The sequence below is a fragment of the Falco rusticolus genome, chromosome Z, assembly GCF_015220075.1.
Source record: "Falco rusticolus isolate bFalRus1 chromosome Z, bFalRus1.pri, whole genome shotgun sequence".
NCBI classification, from domain to species: domain Eukaryota; kingdom Metazoa; phylum Chordata; class Aves; order Falconiformes; family Falconidae; genus Falco; species Falco rusticolus.
Genome location: NC_051210.1, coordinates 54,223,117 through 54,236,159, shown reverse-complemented (window position 1 = coordinate 54,236,159; position 13,043 = coordinate 54,223,117). Strand labels below are relative to the sequence as shown.

At 39.1% G+C, this 13,043-nt stretch overlaps 1 protein-coding gene across 7 annotated transcripts in view; it reads left to right on the top strand.

Annotated features, from left to right (window-relative positions):
* RIC1 (RIC1 homolog, RAB6A GEF complex partner 1) overlaps positions 1–13,043 on the top strand; it is a 53,356-nt gene that overhangs the window by 13,177 nt on the left and 27,136 nt on the right. For 5 of the 7 annotated variants that reach the window (XM_037373901.1, XM_037373898.1, XM_037373899.1 and 2 more), the window contains one exon: positions 2,944–3,020. The exons of 1 other annotated variant lie outside the window; for it this stretch is intronic. In XM_037373901.1, coding sequence (XP_037229798.1) covers positions 2,944–3,020 — 77 coding nt within the window. Of the gene's footprint in view, positions 1–2,929; positions 3,021–13,043 lie in introns of all 7 variants that reach the window. One more of the 7 variants, XM_037373904.1, reaches the window with a different exon arrangement.

The following is a 13,043-nucleotide window of genomic DNA, read 5'->3' as shown; positions in this document are numbered from 1 at the left end:
TTCTGCAGCTAAATGTTTAGTGTTCTTTCTGGCAGATGATGTCAGAATCTAAATGCCCATAAAGTCTGTTTGTAAACCTAGGTTTTACAAATTAAAGTTTAAAATGGTCAAACAGTTTATAAAATAATGAGTATGATGAGATTCCTAATATTCTTCATGTTTCTCATGCTTACATTGGATCTCCTGAGTGTATATATACAAATAATATAGTCAAGCATATTTGTATCACCACTTCTGTTTTGCAGGTTTTTTTTAATATGCTTTTGGAATATATATATGAAGTTTAATTTGAAACAGTTAGTGAGTCCTACTGAAAGACAGATACTGGTATTTTTGTTACAGAGAGACAGGGTGGAAAGGCAATTCCGGGACCTTAATGAAGAAGATGTTCCTGCTGATGCATGATATTTTTACCCCCAAAGTAAAACTGTGAACTTCTTTCCAAGAGGATAAACATTTTCTCCCCTCTTTGACTTCTTCTTAAGAAGAAAATTAACAAATACAAATGAAGAAGCAATAGCAAAGCAAGTTCTTAATTAAAAAGAATAGCTTGTGCTACTAGTTTTGTTGGACTAAATTAACTTCAGTTTAATTACTGAAGTCCTGTACAATAGCTAAAAATACTAGTTTGAAAGCTGAGTTAGGTGATATAGTTTCTCACCTGTTATTACCTGTGCTCTTGAGTTTCTTGAGTGTAATAGTTCTATGTAATAATAAAATTACGTTAAGAAGGTGAACAAAAGGCTTAGTATGGACTTGTAAGCCAAGTGGTACATTCACTTTTTTTTTGGATGACATAATGATGGGGAGCGTAGTCTGGATTTAACGACCACTACAGCAGTGATAATACAGCATTTTATATTTCTGACTGCCAGAGTGTTCAGAGCATATCTATGAAAATAAATCACTTTGCAGCATGTGCTTTGAGGTAATTATTATTAGTACTGAAGGCGAACTTTGGTCTACTATATAAGGCTTTATAAAATACTTCCAAGTAGCTTTAATGGTATGCAGTGAAACTTAAGCAGTTCTCACACTGTCATCATCCCCTAGCAATTCTAACTTCCTTTGCTACTAATACTTTCTACTACTAAACTGTTGGCACCCTTTCTAAACTGATCTTTTTTTCCTTGATATTTTGTAGTTTCTTCTTTCATATTGCTGCATTTGTAATTTTTCCTGTGTTACTGGGAAATACTTTGTTTCTTGTTTGGATTAGTACATACACCTAAGGTAGCTAATACTAGTGGTTAAACGTTGTGATTTGGGTCAAGATGCTTCAACATGGAGAAATATACAAGGCATATCCTTCCCTTGCTACAGGAAGTGCTTTGGTATAAATAGACTGCTCTTCGGTGTGCATTCCCATAGCTAAGCCAGAGCTTTGCTAAAGATTATAGCATACAAGAAAGTATGTTGTGAAACTCCTTGCAACATACTGTATATTTATACTTTTGACTGTCAAAGATGAGAATGATCAGGGAACAGATGACAGTGATGGTTACTTCAGTAAGTTTCATTGCAACACCGACATTTCTAAAGCAATGTAGAAACCTGTGTGAATGAATATGATCAATTTGCAGGACGTGTAGGTTGAATGTTTCTGCATTTCATCCAGCTCTTTGTGGAATTTGAGGTTCTGTTTAGAAATGAACCTGTAACAATAGCAACTCTGTGCTTGGAATAGTGTTCAGTAAGGCTCTTTGTACTTAATATCAGTATAAAGATACTTCACAGTATTATTTTACTTTCCCTTCCAGTGTAAGATAACTTACAGGTTGAATATTTAATGATGTAATGGAAAGAACCTGTAAAGATGTTAGAAATGGGCACGTTTCTGTGCCACATAATACCTGAACATGATATTACTGCACACAGAGAAGCTTCCATTTACTTTCAGCCTATCTCAATCTCACCGCTGTGGTTCGATTTTATTCTTGCATATACTCACTTTGAATTAGGGTAATTGTGTTTCTTGGACTTGGAAGCCAAAACAAATTTCTTTCATGATAAAGCAAAATGACTGGGGAAAAACATGGCAATTGTGAACTGATAAATTAAGCTAACAGGAGTGTTACTTCTGCCTTTATTCAAAGAAAAGGAATCCAGCTTTGCAAAGCAACTTGATAACCATTCATTCCAGTGCTTCTTGTCTCCTGTAATAGTTCTTTGGGTACATGCCCAGCCTATATTAAAATGATTCGATGGAAACCCTGTTTCACAACAATGCACTTGTCTGAAGGATAAATTTGTGCTTTAAACAAATCATACTTCTTGGAACAGCTAACCTTATTGGTCATCTGCCTCTCCTGTGCTTATAAAACACTGGATCAGCTTCTAGTCATGACTGGAACATCTGATAACTAAATGATTTATATTTGTTCTCTGCATAGTGTTATAGTTTGAAGTCAGTCTTCCAGAATGGCAGGATATGCATTGGAATTGAATTGTAGAATTTTTTTTTTAGACACCAGAAGGTTTTGAAAAGGTGTGTGGCATGAGGATTTTTTCAAAACTACCTGGATGACCAACATTGAGAGGCAGTGCCCAGCTTCTTTGAACTCTGTAGCGTCCATTTGTGTTCAAACACCTGGAGGTCTTGTTCTGAAGGATTGCTACCTTCTACTACATGCTTTCTGCGTTAATTGTCTTTGTTGGTGTCAATTAGATTCTAAATCTAACACCAGATCAGGTACTACGTATTTGTATGAATTGGAGGAAAATTTCTGCTGGATTTTTCTATTTATCTATCTACTAAGTGATCTGTTCAGTGGGCTGTAAAGGCTAGTATCGATTTTACTTAGAATGAATTTCAATGCATGGGTTTTTAATATATCTGAAATTTGATACATTCAATGTATGAGACATGCAGAAATTGCAAGAGTTTGTGTGGATTTTACTCATGCAGATAGACTATTTATCTTATCAGTGTTTCTCTTTCAGACTGCAAATGGATACATCTTATTTTTTGAAATCCCTTCAGCAAGAGACAAGTATCTTTATGAGCCAGTGTATCCCAAGTAAGTGTGTTAAACTTTCTTCGCATCCCCACAGTGTGAAAAAAATATGGCTAGACAAATCCTAAGCAGATTTCATGATAAAAAATATTTCCTTCCAAAGTATGTTTTAAAACTTGAGTGTGAAGCATCATTCCAATGAGAGTCAGTTCAGAGAAGCTGGTCTAATTGGTTTGTGGTGCGCTAGTAAGATTCCTTAGGTCCATCTTACAAGCTGTCAACATCTTAAACAGCAGGGTTAAAATTGTCTAGTGTTAGAATTTGAGGAAGTCTGTTGAATTCATGATCAATACAAACTTTAATAATCTCTTTTGAGTAACTCAGCTGAGCAAGTCATGTTTCTTTGGAACTACTAGGCTGCAGTTTTTAATAGATTCCTCTCAGCTCTTCAACTCCATAATAACCTGGCTGCCATTCAGCAGGACCTGGACAGGCTAGAGAATTGGGCCGAGGGCAACGTAATGAAGTTCAGCAAAGGCAAGTGTAGGGTCCTGCACCTGGAGAGGAACAACCCCACGCACCAGCACAGGCTGGGGCTGACCTGCTGGAAGGCAGTGCTGCGGGGAAGGGCCTGGGAGTGCTGGTGGACAGCAAGCTGCCCATGAGCTAGCAGTGTGCCCTGGTGGCCAAGGCAGCCAGTGGGATCCTGGGGTGTGTTAGGAGTGTGGCCAGCAGGTTGAGGGAGGTCATCCTCTCCCTCTGCTCTGCCCTGGTGATGCTGCATATGGAGTGTGATGTCCAGTTCTGGGCTCCCCAGCTCAAGAGAGACAGGGAGCTGCTGGAGAGGGTCCAGCAGAGGCTACAAAGCTGATGAGGGGACTCAAGCATCTCCCATATGAGGAAAGGCTGAGAGAGCTGGGCCTGTTTAGCATGGAGAAGACTGAGAGGGGATCTTACCGGTGTCCACAGTATCTTAAAAGGAAGTGTCAAGAGCATGGGGCTAGCTTTTGTCAGTAGTGCCCAGTGGCAGGACAAAGGGCAGTGGGCACAAACTGCAACACAAGAAGTTCCATCTGAACATGAGGAAGAACTTGTTTACTTTGAGGCTGACAGAGCACTGGAACAGGCTGCCCAGAGAGGCTGTGGAGTCTCCTCCTGTGGAGACGTTCAAAAGCTGCCTTGGTGCAATTCCTTGCAACCTGCTCCAACCCTGCATCCAACCCTGGCCATTCCATGATTCTGTGGACTTCAGAGAATTTTGAAACAAATGGGAAATAAATTCGCAATATTATGGAAAGTACACAAATAATTTTTAGTAAGAATACACAAGTATTTTAGATGCAGTGTGTTGTCATTGTCTTATTTTCCTTATTGACAGAGTATGTGTTAAGATGTGACTGTATGTTGGACGTATTTGTGATTGACTTACTTGACTTTGGGTTTGGCAGAATTGGGAAGTATTTTGGATAAATTAAAACCTCAAGGGATGTGTTTGCTTGTGCGTTTAGATATGCAGAATCTGTAGTCATTGATGGCTCAAATTTGTCTACAGAAATAATAAAACACTCTTGATTTCTTATTGGCTAGGAACTGATTTTTTTGGTTTATCTCTCTGTATATGTTCATCGTTATGATAATGCTAGATAAATTAAATTTTTTTTTCATATTTGTAAAATGAATTAAAGTTGGTTGGTCATGTAAGAGGAAAACATTTTTATTTTTTTAAAACCGTAACTGTTAAACTGTGAACATTAAGGAAAAATAGATCAGGTTCTCAGGAGCATTTACATTTTAAATCTCTATTCTTTTACAAGTGCATATAGGAAGAAATAACTTGGCAGGTAGTAGATGATTTCAGAGTGAATTCTTGCTTCCTTGAGTGGAAGATTTGGTGTGTTTTACTACTATAATGCATCTTTTAGCTCATCTACCTAGCCCTCAAAGCTCTGGAATTATGTGGATTTTACTGTTGCAACTTGTCTATTTTCCAAAAGCTTAAGACCAATGTGTACAAGTTATTACTTTACTTGCCTTTTTCTGAGATGCAAGTAGCATTTTTCAAACTGACTTTTCACGTCTGACTTACTGTCATCAGGAAAAAAATAAGCAGAAAACCTGTTAGTGCACCCTGTTGAAATAAATAAAGGGATAGTATATCTTCAGCAATATGTGCATTGTACATAATGCAAAAGACTATTGTATGTTCTTCCTGTTCTGTTTGCAACGTTGGGTTTTTTATTGGCAAAATCTGAAAATATATGGAAATACATATAAAATATGCAGTAAGAATTAAAAAAGAAGCTTTGGAAAGTTCATTTAGACATGGCACATATAGGAAGGTTTGAAAATACCTGTTGAACAGTCAGTGACTAACCAGTCTGAATTTTCTATAAAACAATGGTAACTCATTTGTGTTGTCAACCTAAAAGCATGTGTTTTATGATTTTATTTTTTTTTGTTAGCTGTGTGTTGAATGGTGAGGATTTAAAGGTATATTTGTATAGCCCAAAAGGATAGAATGCTGAAATCTGTGGATGAGTAAGATGAGGTGTTTGTCCCTAGAGTGTTTATGATGGGTCACTCACAATCTGCTAAGAGTAATGCATATGCTTAACTTTAAGAAGATGAATTATTACACTGAATTTACTGGGATTACTAGTCTGTCTCTATTTAACCCTCAATTTTGAAAACCTACAGAAAATTACTACTGTTCTGGTTATATTAGAGCAAAAGGAAAACACAAGCATTTGTGTGTGAATTATGCCTGCTGTGATTAACATCAAATTATTCTACAAGCTATTATAATGGGATAAACTTTTTTTGGTACAGATACAGCCTGTATAGTTTCACTAATTTGCTTTGTAGATTAAATACGAAAAAAAAGCCAAAGAAAAACCACCTCAACCAAAAATGAATAAACAGACAAACTAAAGGCCCAGAATTGAAACTTTTAACTTTCTTCTGACTTCTGGTCATTTTCCAAAGACATTTCTCTGAAGTGGCTGGATTTCATTGCAACTGGTCTGAAAAATGCCCAATTAATTTTGTTGATTCTGAAGCCATTAAAAATCAGTGAAAGGCCTTATATCTCACTGGCCTTGTTCTTGGAAAGGGGCATCTTACTGTGTTCTACCACTGTGAAACTGTGTTCCCTGGCTCCTTCCTCTGTGTTGGCAGCAGTGACTATGCAGGTGTGCCTTAAGTAAGGTTGGGTTGTTGACTCAACTGGGAAACTAAACCTGCCTGTCTACCTTCTTCACCTCTCCCTATCCCCTCCCCTGCGTTCCAGTAGCTTAGCTTGCATGTTGGCATATAATAAAGGCTGGCGTTAGAAAATGGTAACCATGAAGTAGCACTGACTAGCAGCAGTGGGAAGCTCAAAAACACAGAGTGACTGCTCAGCGATATTCATATGATAGTTCATGATAAAGCAATTGCTTGCAATGTTTTAATTCTAATGCAAATGTTAATTACAGCTTGTCTAGCTCTGTCTTATGTGGTCATTTACCTATGACAGACAAAGTGAGTGGGAAGGTGATTATTTCTCATAGAGTCATAGAATCATTTAGGTTGGAAAAGACCTTTGAGATCATAGAGTCCAACCATTAACCCAGGACTGCCAAGTAATACCAAAACTGCTAAGTCATGGCCATAAGCACCACATTTATGTGGGTTTTTTTTTTAAACACTGTCAGGGATGGCGATTCCACAACCTCCCTGGGCAGCCTGTTCCAATGCTTGACCATCTTTTAGTGAAGAAATTCTTCCAAATATCTGATCTAAACTTTACCTGGCACAATTTGAGGCCATTTCTTCCTGTTGTATAGCTTGTAACGTGGGAGAAGAGGCCTACTCCCACCTGACTACAACCTCCTTTCAGGTAGTTGTAAAGAGCAACAAGGTCCCCCCAAGTCTCTTTTTCTCCAGACTAAACCACCCCAGTTCCCTCAGCTGCTCCCCACAGGACTTGTGCTCCAGACCCTTCCCCAGCCCCTTGCCCTTCCCTGGACACGCTGCAGCCCCTCTACGTCCCTCCTGCAGTGAGGGGCCCAAACCTGAACACAGGGTTCGAGGTGCGGCCTCACCAGTGCCCAGTGCAGGGGGACAGTCCCTTCCCTTGCCCTGCTGGCCACACTGCTCCTGACACAAGCCAGGGTGCTGCTGGCCTCCTTGGCCACCTGGGCACACTGCTGGCTCATGCCCAGCCGGCTGCCGACCAGCACCCCCAGGCCCTTTCCCACCAGGCCCTTTCCAGCTGCTCTGCCCCAGCCTGTAGCGCTGTGTGGGGCTGGTGTGACCCAGCTGCAGGACCCGGCACGGAGCCTTCTTGAACCTCATCCAGCTGGCCTCGGCCCATCGGTCCGGCATGTCCAGACCCCTCTGCAGAGCCTTCCTACCCTACCATCAAGCAGATCAACACTCCCCTACAACTTGATGTCATCTGCAGACTCACTGGGGTCACGCTTAACCCCCTCATTTCAGGTTGTCAATGAAGATACTAAACAGGACTGGCCCAGCACTGAGCCCTGGGGAACACCACTTGTGACCAGTCACCAGCTGGATGTGACTCCATTCACCACCACTCTTGGGTCTCATCTGTCCAGCCAGCTTCTTACACAGCGCAGAGTGCATCCATCCAGGCCATGAGCAGCCAGTTTCCCCAGGAGGATGCTGTGGGAGATGGTGTCAAAGGCTTTACTAAGGTCCAGGTAGACAACATCCACAGCCTTTCCCTCATCTGCTAGGTGGGTCATCTTGTCATAGAAGCAGATCAGGTTTGTCAAGCAGGACCTTCCTTTCCTAAACCCATGCTGGCTGGGCCCAGTCCCCTAGTTGTGCTGCACATGCCACGTGATGGCACCCAGGATGATGTGCTCCCTAACCTTCCCTGGCACAAAGGTCAGGTTTATAGGCCTGTAGTTCCCTGGATCCTTCTTCTTGCCCTTCTTGCAGATGGGTGTTACATTGGGTAACCTCCAGTCTTCTGGGACGTCTCCAGTTTTCCAGGACTGTTGATAAATGATGGAGAGTGGCTTGGTGAGCTCCTCTGCCCGTTCCCTCAGTATCCCTGGATAGATCCCATCTAGCCCCATATACTCTGTGTAAATGGAGCAGCAAGTCACTGTTTCCTCCTGGACTGTGGGGACTTCATTTTGCTCCCCGTCCCTGTTTTCCAGCTCATGAGGGCTGAATACTCTGAGGGTAACTGGTCTTACTATTAAAGGCTGAGGCGAAGAAAGCATTAAGTATCTCAGCCTTTTCCTCATCCTTTGTGGCCATGTTACCCACCGCATCCAATAAAGGATGGAGATTATCCTTGGCCCTCCTTTTGCTTCTGATGTATATCTTTTGGCAGTGGCCAGCTTGAGTTCCAGCTGGGCTTTCACCTTTCTAATCTTTTCCCTGCATAACCTCACGACATCCTTATAGTCCTCCCGAGTTGCCTGCCCCTTCTTCCAAAGGTGGCAAACTCCTTTTTCCCCTGAGTTCCAGCCAAAGCTCTCTGTTCAGATCTCCTTTTTGAAGAATGTCCAGCCTTCCTGGACCCCTTGGCCCTTTTGCAGAGTACAAAGATGTAATGCTGTCCTTGCATTAGTTGTGTGATAGGACAGCTGCTGGAAACAAGTCAGTAAAAACAGTGAAATGGATGGACACCAGTTTCAAATGTAGGTCTCCACACTTTGCATATTTTGAGGTAAAGTTTTTTTTTGTCTACTGTTCTTCTCTTTGGACACATCCACAACATGTCCGAAAGTTAAGAGGTCTTGTAGAACATCATCAGTTTCATGAGTTGTGTTATTTGGTTTGTGTGTGTGTGTAGGGTTTTTTTTTTTGTTTGGTTGGTTTTTTTTTAGCTAATGAGCACACTTCTGTCAGTGCTTCTGAAAGTTCAGTCTTAATCTACTTTGTAAAATTATGACTTAGTTCTTAATCTTAAACTGTCCATATCTACTAACTTTTTATAAGTGGAGCAAAGCCTGTTCTCTGTATCCTTTCTTACATAATAATGACCAAATGTGACAGAAACATAAAATTTCAGTATAGTGACTACAAAATAAAGTAAAACTCTCTTAATACAACTTCAGCTTGAACAGAGTTCTTAGGCAGCATAAGTTAACATAATGAGGTGGTTGTGCACTGGAAGGACACACCAGTAACATCCTTAGCTGCACCAAAATCCTGGTGCAAGATTTTCTGGTTTAGTCAGTACCCTGAAGTTGCACTTGCTAGGTTTGATTCCATACAAGTGAGAAGATTAAGAAAGGTTGTGTTTAAATTCTCTTGTCAGCTCAGTTCTCATTTGAATGAAATTATATATTTTACTGTAAGTAAAAAAGGAACATCAGAAAAGCAGGTGATAAGGTATATGATAGACCACCACTTTCTTGACTTTAGTTACTTTTGCAGTCTTCCAGATGGGGACACTGGTAGCTGCAGTTAAATTACAGTTTTATTTGGTATTGGCATTTTTTAAGTAACTTCTTTAAAATTTGCTTGATAGTGGTTTAGCCTTGATTTGAAGAAAAGGATCAAAAAAAGTTGCTGAAAATAAAAACCACTCCTCATTTGTCCATATGGGAGAGGTATGTTTGTGGAGAAAAAGTACAGTCCTTCCACTTCATAGCTGTTTGTTACACGGAGTTGTTACTATATATGGCTGTTGAGCAAGATGATCCAGAAGAGCTTGCCTGTATTTGATCTGTTCACAGAACTATTCTAGCATAAAGTTATTGTGTAAACTGTAATTACATTTGCAAAATTTTTCTGCTGGTACAGCTTGAACGAAATGCACGAAGATAAAACAAAAACCAAACCTGCCTGGGGAATAGAAACATTTTTCCTGTTTATAGCGCAATACACGTAGAGTATATCTAATCACAGTATGATTTTTGTGGGTTTTTTTAAGGGTCAAGTCTCTTCTATAGCAATCTTTAGTTCTGGTAGAAGAATCAAAGTGTGAGTTGAGGCTAAGCTATCATTGTGTTTGAATGCAAGAGTCTCTGCTTCCCTTATCTTTTAGTAGAATGAAATGACCAGATTTTGGAAAGTAAGGTTGAGTGAACTCTCCTTGCCCCATGCTATTGTTTGTTTAAAACTGGACAGAATCAAGAGTCTAGGAAAATTGATTTCCTGTTTGAAAATGCCCTTTTGGCATGACTTCCTCCTTTTCATATCAGCCTATTGTAATGGTCTTTATATTCTGAAATTAAATGTTTTAGTGGAAGTGCTGGAATTCAAGGTTATCAGCATTTGTTCCTGGAGCCCACAAAACCTTTTTAAGTTTGTTCTATCAAAAATTGAGGGCATAGCTCTTACAAAATTGAGAATATATGAAGAACTTTAAGATGGTTGAGGGGGGAATGCTTTTTAAATGCTAGCTATTTTATACCTTCAGAGGTTTAATCAGTTAAATAAGGAACTGACCTGTTCAGCTTTATGCACATTTTATGTAAAATCTATTATTAGGTTAATGTGATAAAGCGAGTGCTGATACCATAAGTGCAGCATTCTGTTACGAATTTTGAGTATTTATACTTATATTTAAAAAACAAGGAAGCTTTTTAAAACTTTTCTAGAGTTGATAGTTTTTTGTCAAATTGTAAGATTTTAGGAATGTTATGAAGTGTAGTTGTTCTATTGAAGGAAATATTTTTGGCTTTGTTGATATTTGGCTAGGAATTCTAGTTTGTTCTTGGAGTGAACAGACATTCATGCGCAATGAAAACCTAAAGTATCCTGCTTAACTTCTTAGACTAAAAACAGGGGAAAAGGCAGTAATTGTGTGGTTTTGTTTTGTTTTCAAATTGAGCCACAATAGTCTGCAGCTTCATTCCAGCTCTTAGAAGCTTTGCTCCAGTTCAGAGAAGACTTGGAAGAGAATCAGTATTGGCCATTAGCCCACATTCTGGGATACTTTCCTCCAGTGAGCACAAGTACAAAGTCCTGCTTCAATTAGTTCAGTCTGATTTTACTACCATATTACCAAAGCCGTTACAAGAAGAAACATGAACAAAACATATATATGGCAAAGCAAATAAAATTAATCTCCATCTGTGATACACTTAAGAAAAGTGGCAGTGCATACAGGCTAATTTGTACCTTTGTAAGCTGTGGCAAGGTATAGTAATATCTTTTCATGGAGTTTCCAAAGGAATTTTACAGATATTCCTTTGTTTCACAGTGATGAGATGCAGCAGAGGCTTCCCTGTACTGAAATGTTACTTACTTCTCCTTAGAAGTTTGGCAAGGAGAGTCACTTAAGATTTGTCACTTGAAGAGACAACATGTGGTGACATAACACTGAGGGTATTTTTGCTTTTAAAAAAGACAAAACCTAAAAAACTTTACATGGCTAATAAACTAAACATGGTAATTGGGAGATTCTTCTGCCTCAAGATTTCATCATATCCTCAAGTGGAGCCTGCATGTGGGGAATGGGGGGAAGTCATGTGAATGTCGTGTAAATCTAGAATGCAACCTCAGTGCTGTAGAGTTTTATGTACCTGAAAATGCTTTAAAAATAAGTTGCTTTCTGACCAATATGGGCAGGTGAACAAACCTAGTGTTAATATTCTAACCAATATGGGCATGTGAACAAGCTGGTGTTAATATCCTGGTTTACAATACAGCATTGTTGCTTATATGTCTGTATTCGTGTCCTACTCTTTCTGGCACTTTTCAAAGCTTTTTCCTTTTCTGTAGTGAGATGGTTTATAGGTGCCATAAATTACCTAATCAGTGGGGATTTTTTTTCCTGGTTCAGGAGATTTAAGATTAGCGTGTACAAAGGTTTTGAACTTTAAACTCTACAAGGGTAACTGATGAGGTGTACAGTTAATTAACTTACTAAATAATTTTTATTTGGAATTAAGCTTGTGCTAAACCTTTAACAGTGTGGTTTTCCCCGTAAGTTGTTTTTAGTATTGGTTGGAAAATTTATTTTTAAAACTAGATTACTTGTAGAATTTTTGTTAACCATTATGGCACTTGCTAGACCTTGATGTGGTTCAGGAGGCTTAAAATGTCATCAAGAAATCTTTACAACTGCAATAATGATTTGGTAAACCATTTAGCATTTTTACATGAATCGTTGATTAATATGCTAGCTAGTTATTTCTCTTCTCAAGCCATGGAAACCTGTTACTACTGACTTGGGTTAAAAAGGCTGTACTAAGAATTACTTTTCTAAACCCTTATTCATTCTTTATAGTTCCTGTGGGCTTTCTTTAAATCTTCCTTTGTCCCACTCTTGCCAATCTGTGTGCATATAGCTGTGGATCCAGCTGGGTAAATTTCACCTTCAGCTGGTGGCTGCCTACACTGGATGGTGAAGAGATGCAGGTTTATGGGTGAGAAGACTCTAGACATATGGAAATCAAAGCTCATAGTGTAACTTGTTTTACTTGTTTAAGAACCACTCCTAAAAAGCATGGTGGACAGTCAATTATTAGTGAAGAATCACATGTTCAGAGATGATGATGCAGGCTTTTTGAATCAGGTATAAAAAAAATTAAGTCCTTAGCTCTACAGATAACTGGCTAACTGAAGTCTTTGCATGAACCAATTAAAAAACAGGTAATAAACATTGCGTAATTGTGCTAATGCAACAATAATGGCTGCTCTCAGTGTTTTGCTTTTTGTGCCTTCAGGGAGAGCAACGCAGACTTCTTGGTGGTGTAAATTAATTTAGAAACATTTTGCCCTTTTTTTCTCACATGTATAATGCTCTTAATAGTTGAAATATCAAGGCATTGGATTCTTTTTCTCTTTTCCAAGAAGTACTACTGAAGAAACCATTTTAGCAGCAATGATTCAGAATATCATAGCCCTGAAGTAGTATAAAAATATTTGATACTGTTTATGTCAGTTATTTTTTCAAAAGATACTTACTGAACAAGAGTTTTTTCAGTAAAATATCTCCATTACTTCCCAAGCAGCTATGATTTGACTAGGGGGAAGGGATGCTACTGACTTGTTCATTGTTTCTTTGTTTTTTAATTAATGTAGTACCTGCTAATAGCCACACTCTTTTCTTTTTGGAAGCATAGTATTTGACTGTGGGAGCATCTCTGAACTTTTCTAAAC